Source organism: Stegostoma tigrinum, chromosome 14 (genome assembly GCF_030684315.1).
Source record: "Stegostoma tigrinum isolate sSteTig4 chromosome 14, sSteTig4.hap1, whole genome shotgun sequence".
Lineage (NCBI taxonomy): Eukaryota > Metazoa > Chordata > Chondrichthyes > Orectolobiformes > Stegostomatidae > Stegostoma > Stegostoma tigrinum.
Genome location: NC_081367.1, coordinates 991705 through 1017595, shown reverse-complemented (window position 1 = coordinate 1017595; position 25891 = coordinate 991705). Strand labels below are relative to the sequence as shown.

At 42.1% G+C, this 25891-nt stretch overlaps 1 protein-coding gene across 3 annotated transcripts in view; it reads left to right on the top strand.

The window, feature by feature from the left end:
* Positions 1-25891, top strand: part of ryk (receptor like tyrosine kinase) — a 375194-nt gene that overhangs the window by 130405 nt on the left and 218898 nt on the right. For all 3 annotated transcript variants that reach the window (XM_059650938.1, XM_059650939.1, XM_059650937.1), the window contains one exon: positions 9372-9497. In XM_059650938.1, coding sequence (XP_059506921.1) covers positions 9372-9497 — 126 coding nt within the window. The remainder of the gene's footprint in view (positions 1-9371; positions 9498-25891) is intronic.

Sequence of the window (25891 nt, the reverse complement as noted above, 5' to 3'; positions counted from 1 at the left end):
GACCCATTGCACCCTGGTAATGACCTCCTTCAGCTTCTTCCGTCAGGCAGAAAATACAGAAGCATAAACACATGCACAAGCAGGTTCAGGAACAACTTCTTTCCGGCTGTTGGATGGACTCTAGCCTCAAATAATGTAACCTGCAATGTTACCTGTATGCCTCTGTCTTTTTGATCTTCACATCCTTTGCTTGCTGTGATCACCCTGTTCTGCTTGGAAACATAGCTTTTCACTGTACTTCAGTACATGTGACTATAAAATCATTCAATCAACAAAACTTTGATCACCTGCTGGGCTAAACGCCCAATACCAGGTCCAGTATTGTCTCCTCCCTGTTGGACTCTCTACACACTGTTTTAAAAACACCCTACTGGACACCTAACAAATTGCTCCCCATCGAAACTCCTGGCACTAAGGGAGCCCCAGTCAATAGGAAAGTTTAAAATTCCCTGCTACAGCAACCCTTGTTTTTTTTTTTAACATCTTTCCAGAATCTGACGACATTATCTTTTCTTCTTATCTCCTGGCAGCAGGAGTTTGTAGTACAATCCTGGCATTGTGATTGCACCCTTCCTGCCCCTGAGCAGTACCCATAATACCTTGCCATCAGATCCTTCCTGGGTATCTTAATTCAATACAGCAGTGATATTCTCCCCAACCAGTAATGCAACTGCCCCACCTCTTTTGCTTCCTCTTTTGTCTCATCTAAAACATTGATATTTGGAATAACTAAACTGCCAATCCTGTCCCTCTTTCAACCTTGTCTCTGTGATAGTAACAACAACGTAATTGCATGCATTAATCCAGGCTTGTAAATTCATGCATCTTAACTATATTATCTCACATTGAAGCAAATACAGTCCAGACTTCCAGTTCTGCTCAGCTTAGCAACTTCTCCCCAGCTGCTCTTCTTTAACTGTATTTGCCTTAGTTTCAAGCTCTTCACCAGTCTCCAAACTGCTGCTTCAGTTCCCGTCCCCTGCCAGATGTTTCATTACTTTCTTCTTTAATCATTTTGTCCATCTTCGTACTGTTGCTAAATATTCATTAGTCAAGATTTAACAGTTAATTTCAACACATAGATTTGTGGTTGATGTACATTGACAGCGAATTTATTTAAAATCCAAATTTCTGTTTTCCTCTTTCCCTTTGCTCCTAAGAAGAGTTTCTCACTCGCCCTGTATGCTAAATATGGTTCCTTAACTGAAATAATGCTGAGGGTTGTGGATGTAGTTCTCTAACATAGTTATTTTATTCTTCCACAGGATGTGGCATCACTGGCAAAGCCAGCATTCATTGTTTATGCCTCATTGTCCTTGAATTGAGTGGTTCGCTAGTGCCAAGCTTGCAACTGCTTCATAGAGTAGTTAACTTTGCCATATTGCAGTGAGTCTAGAGTCACATGTAGACTCGACCAGATAAAGATGGCAGTTTTCTTTCAAGGTGACGATAAAGAGCTAATTGGGTTTTTGTAACAATTAAAGAAAGGTTTTTATGGTCACCATTACTGGAACTAGCCTTATTTTTAAAATTTATTCAGACTACTTAGTAATTACATGATTTACTTGAAACTAATAATCAATGCAGCTTGCAGTCACAAATCTAATCAGTTTTATTTTATGAAACTGAATTTAATGCCCCTTCAGGGAAGAAAACTTGCTGTCCTTATCTGATCCGGCCTATGTAAGACTCAACCTACAGCAATGTGATTAACTTTTAACTGCTGTCTGGGTAATTAGGGATGAGGCAACATATACTGGACCTAACCAATGATACCTACAGTTTGTGAATAAGAGAAAAATAAGTTTCATTTTTATTATATGCTCAATTTGACCTCTTAACCACAAAGCTTGCAATGGCAGTTTTGACAGGAGCTGTGTTGCAATAGACAAAATTGATCAATAAAATTTGTTCAGTGTCCCAAGTTGCTATTCTTCCTGTGCTCCACTTTCAGTTCAATTTAAGTTATTGCTTTTCAGTAGTTCTTTCAAATAGACTGGATTCCATTACCCTAGGGAATTGAAGAATTTTTGAATTTCAGCAAAGAATGTTCAAAAAATGGAGAGAAATAAATATGAAAATGATTTTACAAGAGATGAAGAAAACAATTTGTAACAGAGACAGACAGACCCCCTGGTTGTGAATGGGTTCCTTTCCTGAGTCCACTCGCCAGTTGATTTGTATGCATGGGAACGCAATGTAGGACAATATAAAGCAGCTGTTCTTAAATACAGGAAATGATCACATTCCAAAATACGAGTGCTCCTAAGTCAGACATTTGTATGTCAGAGACCTATTGTATTGATGTGTAAAAAGGAAGATATTAGCAAAAAAAAATCCATTGGCAGGCAGAGACAGACAAAATTATAGTAGGGAATAAGAAAATGGCAGGTATATTGAGCAAATGCTCTCACTAGCAAACAAAAACGTTCTAGTAATTGTGGGGGAAAACAAGGGTTTTGTAGGAAGGGGGAATGAGGGATTATGAATAAATAAATTGTACTGGAGGATTTAATGAATCTTAGTCATCAAATTCCCTGGACCTGATGGCCTACATTCTGATGGTCTAGAAGAGGTTCTACAGAGATAATGAGCATTGGTTTTTGAATTTCCTTGATCACAGATTGGTCCGCCTGATTTGAAAGGGAGCAAACGTAGGCTTACTTTTCATGAATAAAAGGAGAGAAAGCAGGAAAATAACTATAGGCCAGTTATCCAGATAGCAGTAGTTGGGAAAGTGCATAAATAAGAAACTGAATACTGTGGATGCTGGGAATCTGAAATAAAAGCACACAATGCTGGAGCAACCTCGGGTTAGTAGCACCTGGAAAGAAAAAGAGTTAATATTTTAAGTCCAGAATGACTCATCTTCACTGAAAGTGATTGGAAAATGTTTTTTTGTTATAATTTTGACCAAGGTTGAGGGGAGCAAAAGGGAACGGGTGATATGGAGACCGAGTGTAAAAATCAAAAGGGTTATTAATGGTGTTGAAATAGAAAAGATGATGTAAAATCGGTATAAATTAAGGTACGAAAGGGAGAGAATGGGTCCTTCCTAATGTAAGAAAACTAAACAAGATGCAAATGAAGACAAGGCTGTGGGTTTGGGGGTGAGGGAGAAATGTTAGAAAATGGAGAACAGGCATGTGTTTCATTCCTGAAGTTGTGGAATTCTGTATTGAGTTTTAGAGGATGTAAATGACCTAGCAGAAAATGAGGTGTTGATCATCGCTAACGTTGCATTTTTTTCTTTGAACATTGCAACAGGCCCAGGTTAGCATGAGAGCTAAATGGTGGAAGATCAGGGAAATTCCTACAGACAGAACAGAAGTGTTTTGGAAAATGGTCACCCCCACTGTGTATTTGATCTCGCCATTGTAAAGGAAACAGTATTGTGAGCAATGAATACAGTAGTCTGGATTGACAGGATTACAAGTAAAATGCTGCTTCACCTGGAAGTTGTTTTTGGGTCAGTGGACAGTGACGATGGAGAACATGAATGGGAAGTTGTTACACCTACTCCGATTGCATGGGAAGGTGCTGTGGGGAATCACGAAATGTGATGTATGTTGGAGGAGTGGACCAAAGTGTCACAGAGGGAACGGTTCCTGTGGAATGCTGACCATGTAGGGGAGGGGAAGATGTGTTTAGTTGTGGCATCCTGCTGGAGGTGGCAAAAATACAGAGAATGATCCTTTGAGTGCAGAGACTATTGAGATTGGAAATGAGGACATGAGAGATCCTGTTGTTCTGGGAAGGAGGGTAGGGGGCAATGGCAAAATGTGGGAAATTTTCGCACATGGCTGAGGGCCATGTTGACCTCAGGGGTTGGGATGGGGGCGCGGATGATCTTCAGCTGAGGAAAAAAGGAGGACATGTGGGAGGCAGCAGTTAGGAAGTGGCATCATCCAAACAAATGTCACTGCGACAGCGAAACTGGGAATAGACTGGATCCTTGCAAGAAGCAGGGCATGAGGAGGTGTAGCCAAGATGACTGTGGAGTCTTTAGGATTGGAATGGACATTGGTCGAGATGGTAACAGAAGTTAGAATCATAAAAATGGTTGGGCAGAATCAGCACAGATCTTTGAAAGAGAAATCCTGTTTGACAAAATTGTTGATTTTTTTTGAGGTCGCTACTAGGATGGGTGAGTGAAATCAGGGTGTTGTTACGTATTTCAAAAGTATTTGACAAGATCCAACAGATTGGTATGCAGAATTGAGACTTATGGATCCTGAGATACAAGATCCTGAATGGCCTTGACAGGATGGATGTGGAAGAATCTTTGTTCAAAATAAAGATTCAGCTATTTTAGAATGCAGTGATGAGAAGTTTTTCTGATCTTGAGTCTTTGGAATTCTATTCCTCAAATAATGGCAGAAGCAGAGTCTTTGAATATTTTTAAGGCAGAAGTGGAGAGATTTTTGATGAGCAGGGAGTGGTGTGGAAGGATATCGATACATGTGAGAAGGGTGAGTAATCAAATCAGCTTGACTCTTATTGCATGGATGGATCGGCTGACTGGCATACTCTTCCTTATTCATGTTGGAATTTAGGGTAATGTATTAGCTTGTGTTGAGGTTCATCCGCTGTTCCTGTTGTAGCCTCTTCTACGTCGAGGAAACCAAGCAGAGGCTTGGGGACCGCTTTGCAGAACACCCACGCTCGGTTCGCACAAAACAACTGCACCTCCCTGTCGCGAACCATTTCAACTCCCCCTCCCATTCCTCAGAGACATGTCCATCCTGGGCCTCCTGCAGTGCTACAACGATGCTACCTGAAGTTTGCAGGAACAGCTACTCATATTTCACTTGGGAACCCTGCAGCCCAATGGTATCAATGTGGACTTCACAAGCTTCAAAATCTCCCCTCCCGCTACTGCACCACAAAACCAGCCCAGCTTGTCGTTGTCTCCTTCCTCCCACCTCTCCCCTCCTCCCACCTCAAGCCCCACCCCCATCTCCTACATACTAACCTCATGCCGCCCCTTTGACCTGTCCATCCTCTCCGGACTGACCCATCTCCTCCCTACACTCACCTTTGCTGGCTCCATCCCTGCCTCTTTGACCTGTCTGTCTCCTCTACACTATCTTCTCCTCCATCCATCTTCTATCTGCCTCCCCCTCTCTCCCTATTTATCTCAGAACCCCCTTCCCCTTACCCCTTTCTGAAGAAGTGTTTAAGCCCAAAACGTCAACCTTCCTGCTCCTCTGATGCTGCTTGGCCTGCTGTGTTCATCCAGCTGTACAATCTCAGCATATATTGAGGTTTGGTTGATGGACAAAGAGGGTTGGACAGTTCGTAACCACTAAGACCAATGTTCGTAGTTCAGTTGTTCATTATCGATATTCAACATTTAGCTGAAGGACCAATGTTTGCTGATGCCGCAATGTTAAGTGGGAAAATAAATTGAGAAAAAAGCATAGAGCTTACTCAAAGCTCTAATAAGATGAAGTGAGCAGGGAAAGTGAAATTTATTCACTTTTAAAGAGAAAATAAAAAAGAACTTTTAAATGTTGTGATCATTTTGTAGGTTTGCTATCGAGGAGATTCCCCCTCCACGCCCCCACCCCAAACTCCAGCATGTCCTTACTCATGCAGGAAATTAACATTGTGTCGCTGTAAACAATTAGTAAATCAAAGAATCTTTAGATTTTATAACGAATGTTCTCGAGTACGAGAGTGAAAAAGTCTTGTTGCAATTGCCTTGGAGAAGTTACATGTGGAATATGTGTACAGTTTTGTTTTTTTTAAACCTGAGGAAGGAAATATTCGCCTTGGAGGGACTGCGACGGTAGCTTGCTAGTCTGGATCGAAGCATGTGGGGATTTCTGCATGAAAGATCAAGTGTGCTGAAATAATATTTCCTTGAATTTAGAAAAATAAGCCGATCTGATTAATATATGATATATATTGGATAAATAACATGCTTACATGGTAGATTTTGGGAGGGTGTTTGCCCCTGACTGGCCAATCCAGAACTAGAGGTTGCAATCTCAGAATAAGTGGATGTTTAGATTTGGTGACATAGGGTTTCTTTATTCAGTTGTGAATCTTAGGAATACTGTATCCAAAGGTGTTCAGCATAGGCATCAATAGACTCTGGGGTACTAAAGGAACTAAATTATCTGGAGGAGGTTCATGAAGGTCAAATAAAAGATGACGATTATCCATGATAGTGGAGCAGGCTGAAAAAGTGAAGGGCCTGCTCCTGCTGTTATTTCTAATATTGTTAGATACCTAGCTTATTATTGCAAGATCTCAACTAATTTCTGCTATGCTTGAACTCAGGATTCCATGGTCAATAGTGGGCACTCTCACCTTGCAGAAGTAACTGTAGGCATGACGACCATTGAGCTCAATGACTATGAGAACCCTCAGAGAATGATCCCTCGTATCTCTCCCTCTTTTTTTTGATCACACTGTACCATATTCACACGACAACATCAATTGGATAAACATCTTGGCTGCTTTTCTCAACATTATTAGTCTCAATACATGAGTTTGCAAACTTAAGAATTTATTACATTCATTCCATTTATTCATGGGATGTACATGTCACTCGCTGGGCCAACATTGTTGCCTGTCCCTGATGGCATTTGAGAATGTGATGGTAAGATGTTGATTGGTGCACAACACCGTTATATCACAAAGCTACATAATTCTAGGAGCCCACTATTCTGCAGCCTGAAATTAGATTAACAATAGTAGAAGCCATCAACTGAACCTTCTGGGCTCTGAAGCTGAATGCTAAACTGGAACATATTTCTTGTCAAAAATTGAAGATAGGTTTAGGGAATGCATAGTATTAGAATGCTGAGATAAAACATAGAACAATACAGCGCAGAACAGGCCCTTCGGCCCTTGATGTTACACCGACCTGTGAACTAATCTAAGCCCCTCCCCCTGCACTATACATCATCATCCATATGTTTATCCAAGGACTGTTTAAATGCCCCTAATGTGGCTGCGTTAACTACATTGGCAGGCAGGGGGTTCCATGCCCTTACCACTCTCTGGGTAAAGAACCTGCCTCTGACATCTGTCTTAAATCTATCACCCCTCAATTTGTAGCAATGCTCCCTTGTACAAGCTGAAGTCATCATCCTCAGAAAAAGACTCACTGTCCACCCTATCTAATCCCCTGATCAACTTGTATGTCTCTATTAAATCCCCTCTTAGCATCCTTCTCTCCAATGAGAACAGACCCAAGTCCCTCAGCCTTTCTACATAGGGCCTGCGCTCCAGACCAGGTAACATCCTGGTAAATCTCCTCTGCACCTTTTCCAATGCTTCCACATCCTTCCTGTAATGGGGCGACCAGAACTGCAAACAATATTCCAAATGAGGCCGCCCTAGCGTTTTTTACAGTTGCAGCATGGCATGACGGCTCCGGAACTCAATTCCTCTACCAATAAAACCTAACACACTGTAAGCCTTTTTAACAGCGCTATCAACCTGGATGACTGATTTAAACTGAAGAGTTAATGATTGTGCTAAATGACAGAGGCAGCTCTGCCTTTCCTGAATTTGTTTTAATGAAATAAACCATCAGTAATTCTTGATATCAGGCCTGCAGTTTCATTTAGTTACGAAAGTGAAACACTGAAGATGTCCTCTCTGAGAGAATGGGAACTGCAGATACTGGAGAATCCAAGATAACAAAGTGTGAAGCTGGATGAACACAGCAGGCCAAGCAACGCCTCAGGAGCACAAAAGCTGACGTTTCGGGCCTAGACCCTTCATCAGCGAGGGTTCTGAAATAAATAGGGAGAGAGGGGGAGGCAGACCGAAGATGGATAGAGGAGAAGGTAGGTGGGGAGGGGATAGGTCAAGGAGGCGGGATGAGGTTAGTAGGAGGGAAATTGAGGTGTGGCTTGAGGTGGGAGGAGGGGATAGGTGAGAGGAAGAACAGGTTAGGGAGGTGGGGACGAGCTGGACTGGTTTTGGGATGCAGTGGGGGGAGGAGATGAGCTGGGCTGGTTTTGGGATGCAGTGGGGGGATGGGAGATTTTGAAGCTTGTGAAGTCCACATTGATATCATTGGGCTGCAGGGTTCCCAAGTGGAATATGAGTTGCTGTTCCTGCAACCTTTGGCTGGCATCATTGTGGCACTGCAGGAGGCCCATGATGGACATGTCATCTCAGGAATGGGAGGGGGAGTTAAAATGGTTCGCGACTGGGAGGTGCAGTTGTTTATTGCGAACCGAGCAGAGGTGTTCTGCAAAGCTGTCCCCCAGCCTCCGCTTGGTTTCCCCAATGTAGAGGAAGCCACACCAGCTACAGTGGATACAGTATACTACATTGGCAGATGTGCGGGTGAATATCTGCTTAATATGGAAAGTCGTCTTGGGGCCTGGGATGGGGGTGAGGGAGGAGGTGTGGGGGCAAGTGTAGCACTTCTTGCGGTTGCAAGACATTGTTCCATCCCCACTCTTGATAATGAATTTTATTCAAAGTCAGCAATGATGCAGATTTGAGCAGGAGATGTGAAAGGGAAATGCTGCTAGTAGCAACGGTCTGGAAACTTGATCACTTGAGGAAAATCATTTTCCTGCAGTGCCACAATTATGCCACCTGAAGGTTGCAGGAACAGCAACTCACATTCCGCTTGGGAACCCTGCAGCCCAATGGTTTCAATGTGGACTTCACAAGCTTCAAGATCTCCCTCCCCCCCACTGCATCCCAAAACCAGCCCAGCTCGTCCCCGCCTCCCTTACCTGTTCTTCCTCTCACCTATCCCCTCCTCCCACCTCAAGCCGCACCTCCATTTCCCACCTACTAACCTTATCCCACCTCCTTGACCTGTCCCTCCTCCCCGGACTGACCTATCCCCTCCCCATCTATATGGTCCCATTCTCTGATTCTGTGCCCATAGACCAGCAAAATGATTTTCCTCAAGTGATCAAGTTTCCAGACCATTGCTACTAGCGGCATTTCCCTTTCACATCTCTTACTCAAATCTGCATCATTGCTGACTTTGGATAAAATTCATTATTTTGAATTTAATTGATTAATTTTGTTCATATATTCATTGTTTAAATATGTTCATTTTCAAAAAATGAAAGACTTCCCAGTTTTCATTATTAATTGAATGCTAACATTTTGTGTCAAATGTATAATTTTTTGTTATAACTATTATTTTAAAAACCTGAGGTTTATCAAACAAAACATTGCTAGCTCCATTTCTTTTCCATCGTACATTTTATTATTTACCTTTCACCTGTTTGTTCCCTCCTCCATCTAGCCTGTTGCTGCATGTTCTCATTTATCAGTGGAATAATTAAGAATCCTGTGGGTTTTGAATGCAACCACCACACAAGTTAAGATAGGATCATGATGATATGCTTTACACTTTGTTTTCTCTGCAGGTTACCCAACACTGCGGATAGAAAAGAATGACCTCAAAAGTGTTACACTGGCAGAGGCAAAAGCCAGAGTAAAGGACGTTGCAATTTCCAGAGAAAGAGTCACTTTCAAAGATGTTCTCCAGGAAGGTAATGAATTTGGGCTTCGGTATTTTCTTTCATATTTGTTGATGGGATGCTTAGAAACAGAGGAGGAGGAAGAATCCATTTTGCCCTGGAAGACTACTCAGCCATTCATCACGATCATGGCTGATCAGTCACCTCAATAGCCTAATCCTGCTTTCTCTCCATAACCTTTGATCCCATTCACCCTAAGTGAATATCTAGCCTTCTCTTGAATTCATTCAGTATTTTGACATCAACTACTTCCTGTGGTGATTAATTTCACTGTTTGGGTGAAGAAATGTCTCCTCATCTCCATTCTAAATCATCTACTCTGATTCGTCACACTGTGACCCTTGGTTCTGGACACATCTCTGTTCATACATCGGTCCTACCATCCCTGAAATCAGCCTGGTAAACCTTCACTGCACTCCCTCGAGAGAAAAGGAGACCAAAATTGCACACGTTCCAGTTTCTGTACTTGAAACCTCTCTCAATGAAGGCCAATATACCATTTGCCTTTTTTATCATCTTCTGCACCTGCCTGCTTACTTTCAGTGATAACAAGGTGTAGAGCTGGATGAACACAGTAGGCCAAGCAGCATCAGTGGAGCAGGAAGGCTGATGTTTCGGGCCTAGACCCTTCTCCAGAAAGCCTTCCTGCTTCTCTGATGCTGCTTGGCCTGTTGTGTTCATCCAGCTCTACACCTTGTTAACTCAGATTCTCCAGCATCTACAGTTCCTACTATCTCTGCTTACCTTCCGTGACTGGTTATGTGGCACATCACTGGTTAGGGCAGCATGTATTGTCCATCGTTAATTTAGTAACAGGATCCGGATGTGAGTTTGCTCACTGAGCTGGAAGGTTAATTTTCAGACATTTTGTCACCATACTAGGTAACATCATCAGTGAGCCTCCGACGAAGCGCTGGTGTTATGTCCCGCTTTCTATTTATCTGGTTAGGTTTCCTTGGGTTGGTGATGTCATTTCTTCTTTTTCTCAGGGGATGGTAAATTGGCTCCAAATCAATGTGTTTGTTGATGGAGTTCCGGTTGGAATACCATGCTTCTAGGAATTCTCGTGCGTGTCTCTGTTTGGCTTGTCCTAGGATGGAAGTGTTGTCCCAATCAAAGTGGTGTCCTTCCTCATCTGTATGTAAGGATACGAGTGATAGTGGGTCATGTCGTTTTGTGGCTAGTTGATGTTCATGTATCCTGGTGGCTAGCTTTCTGCGTGTTTGTCACAGTTCTTGCAAGGTATTTTGTAGATGACGTTCGTTTTGCTTGTTGTCTGTGTAGGGTCTTTTAAGTTTATTAGCTGCTGTTTTAGTGTGTTGGTGGGTTTGTGGGCTATCCTGATGCCAAGAGGTCCGAGTAGTCTGGCAGTCATTTCGGAAATGTCTTTGATGGAGGGGAGAGTGGTTATGGTTTCTGAGCCCGTTTTGTCTGTTTGTTTGGGTTTGTTGCTGAGGAATTGGCAGACTGTGTTCAGAGGGTACCCATTCTTTTTGAATACACTGTATAGGTGATTTTCCTCTGCTCTGCGTAGTTCCTCTGTGCTGCAGTGTGTGGTGGCTCGTTGGAATAATGTTCTAATGCAGCTTTGTTTGTGGGTGTTGGGATCTGGTGATGATGTTACCTCGAATGGTAACAAAATGTCTGAAAATTAACCTTCTAGCTCAGTGAGCAAACTCACATCCAGAACCTCAACCTGAGCTACAAATCTTCTCAAAACTCGTTAGTAACAGGAGTCAACCACTAGTAAGGATGGCAGCTGTCCTTCCCTAAAGGTAATTAGTAAACCAGATGGGTTTTTACAACATTCAACAGTAGTTATGTGATTAGCTTTGCATTCCAGATGTTTTTATTGAATTCAGATTTGACGATCATAATGAGATCTGAACCCATCTTTCAGAACACTGACATTGGGTTCTGAATTACTGATGTTCATTCTTCTTGGTGTGCAGAATGTAGCTATCTGAATCTCTCCAACTGTTGGTTATTATGAGCACGTTCATGAATTTGTAAATTGCTAGACAACTGGCTAGGCAAACTAAAAGGAACAGATGCATTATAATATATGTATTAGATTAGATTGATGTTGAATTGATTTACAGGCCATCAATGTCAGGTATATGTAATGTCATATGCAAATGTCAGGTGCTTGATGTTTATATTTCAGAGAATAATTAGGAAAAGATAATTCGATGCTGAATCTCCAGCCATTGTTTTATTCCTTTGGTAATGTTGATATAGCAGGTAGCTGACTCCAGATGGCACTGTGGGGGAACAGATGATTGCTTGGTCCAAACTGTAGAAAGGCAGAAAGTTCTGTTTCTTACTTCACTATAAAAAGTTTGTCAACACTCATATACAAACCATTCTTCTAATATCTTGTGTGTTACTGATAGAAAACAGCCTTTGCACATAAGGCATTCGAAGTATGGTTTGTATCTGCATATGCGCATATAAACTTCAGCCTGAAACAACATATCAGTCTGAAACTTGTTGGACCAAACAGACCTCGAACAATTAAACATTGTGATTTTTAAGGGAAACACCTCCATTTTGTCAAAAATTGCTTTGTGCATCATTTGATATTTGCCACTTGTTTTGAAATCACTTTGAGATTGTAAGTGAAATGTACTCATTGTGCACCTATGTTTCAGTGAAGTTACAAGAACTGAAAGATATCTGTTGTATATTTGTATTCCTGGCATTCCTATATCAGCCTTCTGACAGAAGAACAAATAATATAGCACTAGTAACCTGAGACAATAAGATCCTTTGATGGAGTGTGCTTTCATCAGTGCTTATTTGACTGTACTGCACATAATCCTAAGGAATGCACGTGTGCTAACAATTCAAAAGCAGACAAGAGGAAAAACCCAAGAAACCAAAGGTAGATAGATACTGGAGACAGTCAGTCAGTGCTTGAAGGAGTGAATGAGACCTGAGACAGGCAGTCAGTACCTGGACGAGTAAGTGACAGGAAGAGTTGATACAAGCAGTCAGCATTACCTGAAGGAGAGGGTGAGATGAGGACTTTGATACAGGTGGTCATTTCTGTCTGCGGCTCTAGCAGAGATTAGCCGCATTCTGTTTAAATAATCAAGTGTGACATCACAAGAATAAAGATAGTGAGTATTTTTCTAAGTTATCTTTCAAAACTCCAGTTTCTTTCAAAGAAGTCTAACTAATAGTAAAGTTTAATAAGTTAGCCAGTGAATATTTCTAATAAATCTCGACTAGGGAATTTCAATTGAGGGAGTTGAACATTTACTGAAATTAGAATAATGTAAGCAGAGGCAAGATTTGTAGCATTAATTAAATTTTAATCAAGAAAATAAGGCATTAGTTATTAAACACTCTAAAGATGAAAGGGTTGGTGATACATTACAGCTACAGAATGTGGGAGTCTCTGGACACCAGTATGATCCAAGAATTGTACCATAGAATCCTTACAGTGTGGAAACAGGCCATTTGGCCCAACCAACCCTGTGAAGAGCATCACACCCAGACTCCAGTCTGCATTCTCTCCCTGTAACCCTGCATCTCCCATGGCCAGTCCACCCAATCTACACGTTGGCAATTTAGCATGGCCAATCCACCTAAGCTGCACACCTTTGGACTGTGCGGGGAAACCAGAGTACCTGTTAAACCCATGCGGATTTGGGGAGAACGCGCAAACTCCACATGGAGAGTCACCCTCGGCTGGAATCAAACCCAGACCCTTGGCACTGTGAGGCACTATGCCACCCTTTCAACTGCAAACATGTCTGAAACAAGTGTCTGCAGCTCAACTTTGGCTGAGTCATTGAACTGGAGACCAAGCTACAGACTCTGCAGCTTATGAGCAGAGGTCAAAGTTACCTAGGCATTTTGTTCTAGCAGGTAGTCGCAGCACTTTAGGATGGGGTATTCTAATTGGTCTGTAGTCAGATGACAGCAACAGAGACACCTCTGAGGACGTAAATGTTTAAGTGGAGCAGTTTCTGCTATTGTAATTCTTCATCAGAATTGAGATTCTTCCAATCTGTATGGACAAAATCTGGGGTAGCTTGTCAGTGATCAAAATTAACCGTGACATCATGGTGCAGGAAGCCATTCAAATCAAAGGGGCACCAATTGAAAATGAGGAAACTTTTTTTTCCTCTGAGCGTTTTGAAAGTCCCTAGAATTCCCTTCCTCAAAAGGCAGTCGATGTAGAATTTTTGAATATTTTAAACCAGAAGTGAACAGATGCTTGATTACAAGGGAATGAAAGATGATTGGGAAAATGGAGGAATGTAGAATTGAGTTTAAAATCAGAATAGGAATGATTTTGTTCAATGGGAGAGCAGGGCCATTGTCCTATTCTTGTGCCTTGTAAGTGGAGAGCTGATAAGATAGTAATGTGGGGTTGTAAAGGTCAAACAGGTAATCTGTTGGGACAGGCTTCATTTGAACCTTGCTGAGACCAGTGCCCTGGCAAATAGCATAGCCAGGGTGTAGCTTTGGTCTTTAAAGTAGTGAGCAGAGGATAAGTTTACTCGAAGAGAAGTTTAAAAAAATTAAGAAGAAATGAGTGAGCAGAGATGCAGGTAATGATGAGGTGAATGATGATCAATGTGTGACGGGGTGGGGGGGGGGGGGGGTTAGAAAATACATGGAGAACCATTCAGCTATTCAAACCAGACTCAGTAGTAGTGGTAAAAAAAAATCACTTAAAACTCTTTATCTGAATGCACACAGCATTTATAACAAGATATTTCTGTTTATGCTATCAATACAACTAAATTGATCTGACTTGATGGTGGTTATAAAGATGTGGTTACAGCTTGACCAAACTGAAAATTACATATTCAAAGGGTTTCAATGTCCAGAATAATTTGCAAGTGGGAGGAGGAGGTAGGGTGGCAATTAGTGATATAGTTGCAATAGACCATGATATTTTTTCTCCATAGTTGCACAAACCTGCTGAGTTTCTACAGCATTTTACGTTTTGATCAGACCACTATAAAGTTGTAACCAGACCCTTTGGTCTGACCCATCCATGCTGACCAGACATCCTCAATTAATCTTGTCCCATTTGCTAGCATTTAACCCATATCCCTCTCTAAACTTTTCCTATTCATGTATCCCATGCCTTTTAACTATTGTAATTTGTACCAGTCTCCTCCTCTTCCTTTGGCAGCTTGTTCCATTCATGCACCACCCTCTAGGTGAAAAAAGTTGCCCCTTAGGTCCCTTTTAAATCTTTCCCCTCTCACCTCTAATTTTGGACTCCCCTATCCTGAGGAAAACACATTGACTGTTCACACTATCCGAGTCTGTCATGACTTTACATACCTCTATAAAGTCATCCTCTCAGCCTTCGCTCCATGGAAAAATGATCTAACATATTCAGCCTCAACCTATTGCTCAAACCCTCCAATCCTGGCAACATCCATGTAAATCTGTTCTGAACCCTTTCAAGTTCACTACATCTTTCCTTTGGAGACCAGAATTGAACATGGTATTCCAAAAGTGGCCAAACCAATGTCCTGTACAGCTGCATCATGACCTCCCAACTCCAATATTCAATGCACTGACCAATAAAAGCAAGCTTACCAAATGCCGCTTTCACTGTCCTGTCTACCTGTGACTCCACTTCCAAGGAACTCTGAACTTGCACTCCAAGGTCTCTTTGTTCAGTAACATTCCTCAGGACATTACCATTAAGTATATAAGTCCTATCTTGATTTCCCTTACCAACACTTCACGCTCATCTAAATTAAACCTCATCTGCCACTCCTCAGCCCGTCTGATCAAGGTCCTGTTGTACTCTGAGGTAGCCTTATTCGCTGTTCGTCATGCCACTGATTTTGGTGTCATCTGTAAAGTTACAAATCTCCTTTATTCACATCTAAGTCATTGATATAAATCCTTGAGGATCTTGATATGAATCAGTTTGGGTAGAAATATGGAATAGCGAGGGAAGGAAGTCATAGGTGGGGGTTGTCAATATACCCCCAAAGAAGTGGCACTGTAGAGCTCAGTACAATCAGGAAGAAACTGGAGGCATGAAGAAAGAAACTTTCAAGGAGCAATGGACTTGACCCTCAGATCCTTCTATATATTAATACACTTAAGGCTTCTGCCATTTACTGTATACTTTCTTCTTACATTTGACCTCCCAAAATGCATCACCCCATGGCGGAATTGGATTCCGTCTGCCATTTCTCCATCCAACTTTCCAACTAATCTATATTGGTGTATCCGTTTACATCCTTCTTCACTCTCTACAACTCCTCCAATTTTCATGTCATCCAGCCATGATATAACCAGATCACCCACATTTTCATCCAAATCATTTATGTGCATATATATTACAAACAGTAGAAATTCCAGCATTGCTTCTTGTCACACACCACTGGTCACAGACTTGGAGTCAGGTTAAAAAACCACAACTACCCTCTGTCTTCTATGGATAAATAAATTTTATATCCAACTTACCAACTACTGTGGATGGCATATGACTTTATCTTCTGGACCATAAGGAACCTTGTCATATGCTTTAGGAATGTCCACGTAGACAACATCCGCTTCTTCACACTCATCAATCAACATCGTCATTTCCTCAAAGCACTCAATCAAGTTTTGAAACAAGAGCTGCCCCACGTGAAGTCATGCTGACTGTTCTCAATGAGTCCATCCTCTTCCCAATGCGATTTAAATCCTGTCCCCAAGAATCATCTTCAATAATTTCTCTATCACCGATGTAAGGCTCACCAGTTTATAATTTTGTGGATTATCCTTGTTACCCTTCTTAAACAAAAAGGAATAATATTGACCATTCTTCAGTCTTCTAGGATCTTGTCTGTGCCTAAGGAAGGTACAATGATCTCCCAAGGCCCCAGCTGTCTCCTCCCCTATTTCCTTAAGTATATTGTGATAGGTCGCTTCAGGCTCTGGAGACTTGTAGAGCTTAACGTTTTTCAAGACATTTAAGCAGATATTCATAAAATTCAGCAAAGCCTTTACTCTGTTCAAAGTGAGGGATTCAGTGAGAACTTGTAGTTAATAAAGGCAGTCAAGGAATGTATCCAGTCAAAAAATACAACATTCAAAGTGATGAAAGCTCATGGTAGATCAGACAATTGTGAATATTTTAGCAACCAGCAATAGATGATCAAAGAGTTAATGGAGAAATTTTATTGTGAAAATAAATTGGCAAGAATTAGGGAAACAAATAGCAAGAACTTAGAGGAGTATAAGAAGAAAAAGGGTAGCTAAAGTCTGCATGGGACCCTTAGAGAATGCAACTGTGCAATTGATAACAGGAAACAGAGAAATGATAAGTAATTTAAGCCAGTATTTTGCAGCAGTCTTTTTGTTGGAGGTCACTATAAACATCCGAAAGAGAGCAGATCAGCAAGATACTAATGGGAGGAAAGATCTTTCAACAGCCCTTATTATGAGAGACAAAATATTTGACAAACCATGAGACTACACAACAGCATTGGAACAGGTCATTTGGCTCATCAAGACTTTCCTGACAGATGATGCCTTTCTAAACCAAAAACCTTTACCGAAGGGCCTGCTTCCACACTCTGTGGAATCTAATCTAAACTCCACCCTTAACTTATACTATCATACATATGCCTATCTAATAGCCACTTAAATGCCCCAATGAGGCCAACTGCCTCTAAGGCAATGCATTCCATGCCCCTACCACTGACTGAGTAAAGAACCTACCTCTGACGTTACCCCTATATCTACCTCCACTCACTTTAAAACTATGCACCATCGTAATAGCTACCTCCATCCTAGGAAATAGTCTCTGGCTGCCCACTCTATCTACCCCTCTGATCATGTTGTACACTTCTATCATGTCACCTCTCATCCCTCGTCGTTCGAAAGAGAAACAGCCCTAGCGCCCTCAACCTTTCCTCGTAAGACCTTCCTTCTATTCCAGGCAACATCCTTGTAGATCTCCTCTGCTACTTTTCCAATGCTTCAACGTCTTTCCTATAATGAGGCGACCAGAACTGGACACAATACTCCAGATGTGGTTGAAGGCTTTTCTATAGGTGGAGCATAACTTCACAGCTCTTGAACTCAATCCTTCTATTAATGGAAGCTAACACACCGTGCGCCTTCTTAACAACTCTATCCACCTGGGTGACAGCTTTCAGGGAACTTTGGACGTGTACCCCAAGATCTCTCTGTTCCTCCATACTGCCAGGAATCTTTCTGTTAACCCTGTATTCTGCTTTCAAGTTTGTCCTTCCAAAGTGAATCACCTCACACTTTTCAGAGTTAAACTCCATCGGCCACTTCTCAACCCAGCTCTGCGTTCTATCCATGTCCCTTTGTAACCTAGAACAGCCGTCCACACTGCCTACAACTCGACCCATCTTCGATTTGTCCGCCAACTTTCTCATCCACCCTTTGTGGCCACCCAACTCTTCCCTGTCTGTATAGCCCTTACTGCTGGTGTGACCGACTCACTAAACTTGCTATCTGTGACATTCATTGCCTCACGTTTACTCTATAGTAAGTCCATCTGCAACTTCAGGTGCTCCATGTGGCACATCAGGAATTGTAGCTGAGCACACTAACTGCATATGTAGTCACCATGGACACCAGAATTGTCCCTGATTTCCAACAATTTGCCGGAGGAGCATTCCACAGGACTGAGTTCTCCTGCTGTTGTGAATCTTTGTGACTAAATCAATCTTATCAACTATAGACAGTAATCTGGGAACTGATTATACCAATGACCCATTGGTCACCAAACTCTGGTCTCTCACACCTGCTTTCTGTTCCTAGCAGAGTATAGCTACAAAAAGGAAGTACTTTATCTCTGTCCAGGTACTACTCAGTCAGTCTGCAAACGTGGTTTCTGAACAGTCAAGCCATGTCACTTATGAGCTTAAGGGAGTCAAGTTACATGGACCTAATGGCCTGCATTCTGTGGTTTTAAAAGAAGTGACTGTAGAGGCATCAGCTTTGGCTGGAACTAAAAATAGCAGATGCTGGGAATTTTAAACAAAAAACAGAAATTGCTGGGAATTCGCAGCAGGTCTGGCAGCATCCTCATAACTGAGTTCTGAGCAAGGGTCACTGGACCCAACACGTTAACTGATTTCTTTCCACAGAGGCTGCCAGACCCGCTGAGATATTCCAACAATTTCTGTTTATGTTCTAGAACTTGCTGGACTTAAGGAAGGTTCAGATTGGAAAACAACTAATTTGACACTGCTGACCAGGAAGGGAGACAGACATAAGACAGGAAACAATAGATCATTACCTAACATGTATCATTGGGAAAATGCTAGAGTCCATTGTTAAAAGTTCTGGTATGCTGCTGGTATCTACCACCATTAAATCTGATGTAAAGTACTTATTCAGTTCCTCTGCCATTTCTTTGTTACACATTATTACATCTCCAACCTCATTTTCCAACAATCGAATGCCCACTCTTGCCTCTCTCTTAGCTATTCAATAACTTGAAAAAAACTCTCGTAATCCTCTTTATCTGACGATCTAGCTTCCTCTAATATTTCATATTCTCCCCACTTATATTTTTTAGATATCTTCTGTTCTTTAAAGGCGTCCCAATCATCTCACCACGTTTTATGCTTTTTCATTTGCTTTTATGCTGTCACTGACTTCTCTTGTTAGCCATGGTTGCCTTGTCTTCCCCTTAGTATGTTCTTTCTTCCTTGAGATGAATTTCTGCTTTGTCTCCCAAATTACCTGCAGAAATTCCTGCCATTCCTGTTCCACCCATCTGCCCTGCTAATCTGCCCTTTCAGTTAACTCTAGCCAGCTGCTCTCTCGTATTTGTAATTACCTTTACTCAATTGTGATTCCATCACATCTGATTCCAGCTTCTCCCTCTTAAATTTCAGTGAGAATTCTATCATATTATGGTCACTGCCCCCTAGGGGTCCTGCACCTTAAGCTCCCTAATCAACTCTGCCTCATTACACATCTCCAAATTTCTAGATGATTGTCTATTCCTTAGTGGGCCGGACCACAACCTGCTACAAAAAAATCTTTGACATTCCATGAATTCCTTTTCTTGATGTGGAGGTGCTGCTGTTGGACTAGGATGGACGAGACAGCACCAAGTTATAGCCCACTACAAGCTTTCGGAGCGTAACCCCTTCACCTGACTTTACCTGGTGAATGAGTTATTCTTTGAAAGCTTATGTTTTCAAATAAGCCTGTTCGACTCTCACCTGGTGTTGTGATTTCTGGCCTTGTCTTTTTCTCAAAATCTGCTTCTAGCCTGATTGTTCCAGTCCATCTGCATGTTGAAGTCAGTCATGATTATTGTAATTGTGCCATTCTTGCAAGCCTTTCTGTTTCCTGATTTATTTCCTTTCCCACATCCAGACTACTGCTCAGAGACCTTTACGCAACTTCAATCGGGGTTTTCTTTCCCCCTTTGTGATTCCTCAAATCTACCCCCACGGATTCTACGCTTTGCAATTCCAAATTACTTCCTGCTATTGATTTAATTTCATTCCTTACTAGTAAGGCAACCACATCTCCTCTGCCAAATCTGCCTGTCGTTTTGATAGGGCACATATTCTTGGATAATTAGTTCCTAGCCCTGATCCCCTTGCAGCTATGTCTCTTTGATGCCCACAGCCTTGTACCTGCTAATTTCACTCTGCACTACAAGCTCATTCACCTTCTTTTGTACACTGCATGCTTTCTCCCCATCACCACCTATGCTGCTAAAAATTCCAGCACAACCACTTAATCTCCCTTCAGCGTCCTCCCTCCCCGTTGCCACCTACTGCTGGAGATCCCAGCACAACTGCTTAATCTATTCTTCTCAGCACCCTACCTCACCATCGCCATGTGCTGCTTGAGGTCCATTACACTGCGCTCATAAGTTTACACATTTGAGTTTATTACAATGAGAGATGATCTTATTGAAACATGTGCAATCCTGAGGGAAGTGTATTTTGAGTTGTTTTCCCTTGAGATACTGGAATAAGGGGACACAGTTTATGAATAGACTTTTAAAATAAAAATGCAAAAATTGCTTTATATTTGTGATTAGTCTGTGGAATTCTCTAATTTATTCAAAACTGCGTTACTTGGAGTTTGATCAACAAAGGAATTGAACATTATGCGGAGGCATGTGAGAAAGTCAAATTGAGACCACAAACAGATCACCCATGTTCTTTTTGAATGATGGAGCAGGCTTGAAGGGCCTTATGCCCTACTTGTCCTTCTATGTCCTGTTTTCCTGATCTGTTCGGGATTAGCTGGGTGAATTTGATCCTTCCCTGCTCTGGTACCCACATTTCCAATGAGGAGCTGAGGGCATTGTTACTAGGTTTGCACATGACACAAATATAGGTGCAGGGGCAGGCAGTGTTGAGGAATTGGGGAGGCTGCAGGAACGCTTGGACATGCTAGGCGAATGGGCAGAGAAGTGGCACCTAGAATTCATTGTGGGAAAGTGTGAGGTTCTGTACTGTGGTAGGAAGGGTAGAGGCATAGATCATTTTCTGAATGGAGAAAGGTTTCGGAAATCTGAAGCACAAAGGGATTTGGGAGCCATTATTCAGGATTCTCTTAGAATTCATGTACAGGTTCAGTTGGCGGTTAGGAAAGCAAAGGCAATGATAGTGTTTACATCAAGGGAGCTGGAAAGCAAGAGCAGAGGCTGGTTAGAGGCTCTTGTCAAACCACATTTGGAATATTCTGAACAGGTTTGGGCCCCATATCTAAGGAAAGATGTGTTGGTGTTGAAGGGCTTCCAGAGGAGGTTGACAAGATTGATCCTGGGGATGAGGGGATTTGATTGAAACTTTCAGAGTACTGAGAGGCCTGGATAGAGTGGGTGTGGATAAGGTATTTCCCTTAGTACGAGAGTCTGGGACCTGAGGGCACAACCTCAGGGTGAAGGAATGACACTTGTTAGAACTGCGATCCCTACAGCGTGGAAGCAGACCATTCGGCCCATCGAGTTCACACTGATCCTCTGAAGAGCATCCTACCCACATCCACCTACCTATCCTCTCCCTATAATGTTACGTTTCCCGTGCCTGTCCATCCCTGAACACTACTGACAATTTAGCATGGCCAATCCACCTAACCTGCACATCTTTGGACTGTGGGAGGAAACTGGACCACCCGGAGGAAACTCGTGCAGAAAGCTGGGGAATGTGTAATCTCCACACAGTCACCCAGGGATGGAATCGAACCTGGGTCCCTGGTGCTGTGAGGCAGCAGCGCAGACCGAGCCACTGTGCCAGCCCACAGGAGATGAGTAATTTTGACCGCTAGAGGGTAGCGAATCTGTGGAACTCATTACCATAGAGGGCTATGGAGACCAAGTCATTGAGTGTATTCTAGGCAATGATAGATATGGTCTTGATTAGTAATGAGATCAAGGGTGACAGGAGAATGGGGTTTAAGAAACTGTCACTTTAGCTGCATTCAGCCAACTCAACAGAGATTAAAAATTGCACCTGGGACTTTTCTCATTGTATTGAGCAAGTGTCATATATCAGCTTAGCGTAATTCTTTGATCCTTTGGCATGCAAAAGCTTGTCTGCATCGGTGTTTGTTTTTGAGCCACTCTTTGCAAACACAAACTGTTCAAACAGCTTGCCTTTTTAAATTTAGAGAGCTTTGTACTCTGATTTGGAATGATTGTGGATTTACATTTCTCTACAGGATTATTGTAGATCAGAAAGAATGTCAGAGGTGTGCAATCTTTCAGCTAGCATATTAAATCTTATACAGGGATTTGAAGATGAGCAAGGTGGTTTTTTGACCAATACTTAGCCAATATTGATCATTATTTCTCTTGTGTATTTGTGGTGCAAATTGACTGTTGCACTTGTCCTCCAGCATGAACAGAAACTTGTATTTATGTCATGCCTTGTGTTTAATAGCAACACGAGTAAAGACAGTAGGGGAAATTGGAAATGATGACCAAAATCTTTGTCTCAGAAAAAAGTTTTAAGGAGCACCTTAAAAGATGAGGCAGAGAAGATTTATTTTTATTCATTGGAGGCGGCTGTCACTGGCTGGACCAGCATTTATCGCTCATCTCTATTTGCCCTTGAGAAGATTGTGGTGAGCTGCATTTTTGAACAGTTCTGTAGGTAGACCCACAGTGCCATATTTTTGAAGCGTTCTCCTCCATTGGGTTGTTTAGGAAGGGAATTCTGGAGCTTAGGACTCAGACAGCTAAAAGTACTCATTTGTGAAGGAAAATTTAAAATCTTGGACGCTTGAGCCCAAAATTGGAGAAATGCAGATTATTTTGAAGCCTTGATAGACAGTAAGAGACTGCACAGACAATGAGAAGTGTGACAATGCAAATACTTAAGAGCAATGACAAAAGTTTTAAAAGGAGTTAGTGAATATTGAAGCCCAAACAGTGAATGAATGAAATTTGGAGTAAGCTTTTTTGAAAAAAATGTAGCAAATTGTAAATGACTACATGTTTATGTCAAATGGAAAATGGGATGCCATGCAGGAGAAGTCACAAAGGTATGGGTGGATGGGATTTCACTAGTGGATGAACTGAGATGGAACTAGGTAGCCATGGTGTGAGCACATCTTCTCACCTACATTATTTTGAGCTTTCTGAGCCGAGTTGGACAGCTGAGTCACAGTGCTGTGTGTTGTTTGGTGAAATGCCTCAAACCCTATGGCAGATGTTGGTAAATCTCATTTGACATCAATGCGGCGAACAAAATGAGCCAGGTGATGACAACCATAAAGGCTCACCTTGAAACTCTATTTATGGAGCTGTTGTCCTCTCTTGGAGAATGTGAACCCTGTTGACTGTCAACCACTGTTTGAGGTGGCTAAACATTGAAGACTACTCTTTCAGATCATTTGCCAAATCTTTGAAATTATTGGTGTCAGATGAGAACTTACATTATTTGCCCTTTTTGTCGAAAGATTCATTGCTAAAAGCATTCACAGACCTCCAGGAAGTTTTAATAATGAAAAGAACTGTGGATGCCATAAATCAGGAAATTATACAAAGTTGCTGGAAAAGATCAGCAGGTCTGGCAGCATCTGTGAGGGAGAAAACAGAGTTAACTTTTCAGGAAACATTAACTCTGTTTTCTCCTTCACAGATGCTGCCAGACCTGCTGAGCTTTTCCAGCAACTTTGTTTTTGCTCCAAAAATTTTATATGACTTGAGCCTACGTTTAGTAGGTCCTACAGATTTTCATTGCAGTTTTCGATTTGCTGTAGTGCAGCCAAACACTTTTTAGCATTAATTTTCCATCAGCAGTTGAAATATTGGTTGGGACAGGGAGCCATTGTAAGTTAATGATGTCAGAGTCCACTGATTATAAGCGTTGTGTTGACGTGTCCAAGTGGCTGCTGTCTGTCCAGATGGTATTTGGTTGAAAAATGCCCGAGAGGACGTGTCCAAGTGGCTGCTGTCTGTCCAGATGGTATTTGGTTGAAAAATGCCCGAGAGGAATGCTCAAACTGTTAATATTACTGGAACTGACTCCACAGCCTATGTTTGCAATAGTAATCAACTTTTTCAGGTTTTGTGCCTGAGAATGACATCTGGGCACCAGATTATTTGGAATTTTGTTTGTTATTGATTGATTTTGTACCAGAGGACACCTAAAGCTCACTGTTAACTCATCGATACTGAAGTTCAAAACAGTGACAGAGTTGCCGGTTGGATTTGCGTGGAGATTCCAGTGGTAAAAAATATTTCATCTTCATGTCTATATCATGGGATGAGGTGCTGCTGAGATCCTTAAGATTGGTTCCTGAGATAGAAAGGACCAGATTGTCAACAAAGACAAACTTTAGAGGTGGTGGGAAGTGTGCCACTCACATGGATGTGGTGGAGCTAAAACCAAGAAGTGGGCAAGTCCATTTTTCAAGGTTTTGGGGCACGTTTTGTTCACCAGCTCGATAACTTTGATTATTAAGCATTGAAGAAGGGACATACATTACAGCCTAAAAGTGGAAAAGCCAAGAAACTTTAAAAATAAGATTGAAGACAAAAGGACAGTGCAGCATAGGAATAGGCCCTTCAGCCCAACAAGCCTCCGTCGACACAATACCTTTCTAAATTAAGATAACAAGGTGTAGAGCTGGATGAACACAGCAGGCCAAGCAGCATCAGAGGAGCAGGAAGGCTGATGTTTTGGGTCTAGCCCCTTCAAAAAAAATTTTATGAAGAAGGGTCTAGGCCCAAAACGTCAGCCTTCCTCCTCTTCTGATGGTATTTGCCCTGTTGTGTTCATCCAGCTCTACACCTTGTTATCTCAGATTCTCCAGCATCTGCAGTTCCTACTATCTCCGAAACAACTTTTCTAAACTAAAATCCTTTTGCCTTTACATGATCCAAAACCTATTTATGTATTTGTCAAAACGCCTTTTAAATGTTTCAGAGACAGTAGGAACTGCAGATCCTGGAGAATCTGAGATAACAAGGTGGAGCTGGATGAACACAGCAGGCCAAGCAGCATCAGAGGAGCAGGAAAGCTGACATTTAGGGCGTAGACCCTTCTTAAATGTTGCTATTTTATCCGCTTCTACCACCTCTTTTGGCATTGCATTCCAGACACTGCCACCTACTGTGTCAAAAAAAACTGCCTCTTGCATCTCCTTTAAAATTTCCCTCTTTTTATCTTAAACTGGCGTTCCTTAGTAATTGACATTTCCACCTTGGGAAAAAGACTCTGACTATTCATTCTATCCACGTCTCTTAACCTTGTAAACTTCTATCCGGTCATCTCCTCCTCCTCCTCCTCCTCCTCCTCTCTCCTCCCCCTGCCTCCACCCCTCCACCCCCCCCCCCCCCCCCCCACTCCAATCCTTCAGTACTGAAGGGCAAACTTGATTTGTTTTCACAATCTCTTTGCATAGTTAATATTCTGTAAACCAGGCTACATCCTGGTAAACCATTTCTGTAACATCTCTTCCAAGCCTCTATATTATTCTTGGAATGTTGTAGCCAGTACTGCGTACAGTATTTCAAATGTGGCCTAACTGCAGTTCTTTCCAGCTGAATATGACTTGCCAATTTTCACACTCCTCTGCAGACCTACCTTGACTGCACATCCTCACACCCTGCTTCCTGTAAAGACCATATTCCATTCTCTCAGGTATTCCGCCTGATGATGCCAACTTTGACAAGGGAGCCTACGAAATGTCTACCTTCTTCCTCAACAAAGGATTCCTCAGCTCTGCTACTGACAGGACCCTCTGCTGGGTCTGACTCATCATCCTGCACTTCAGCGTTCACCCCCTCTCTTCTTTCCTGCAACTGTGATAGGGACCCCCTTGAATTACCTACCATCCCACTAGCACCCACACCCAGAGAATCATTAGTCACAATTTCCACCGCTTCCCAAATGCCACCACTGTGTTTTCCTTTCCGGTCGTTTGTCAGCCTTCCGCTGGGACCATTCCCGCCA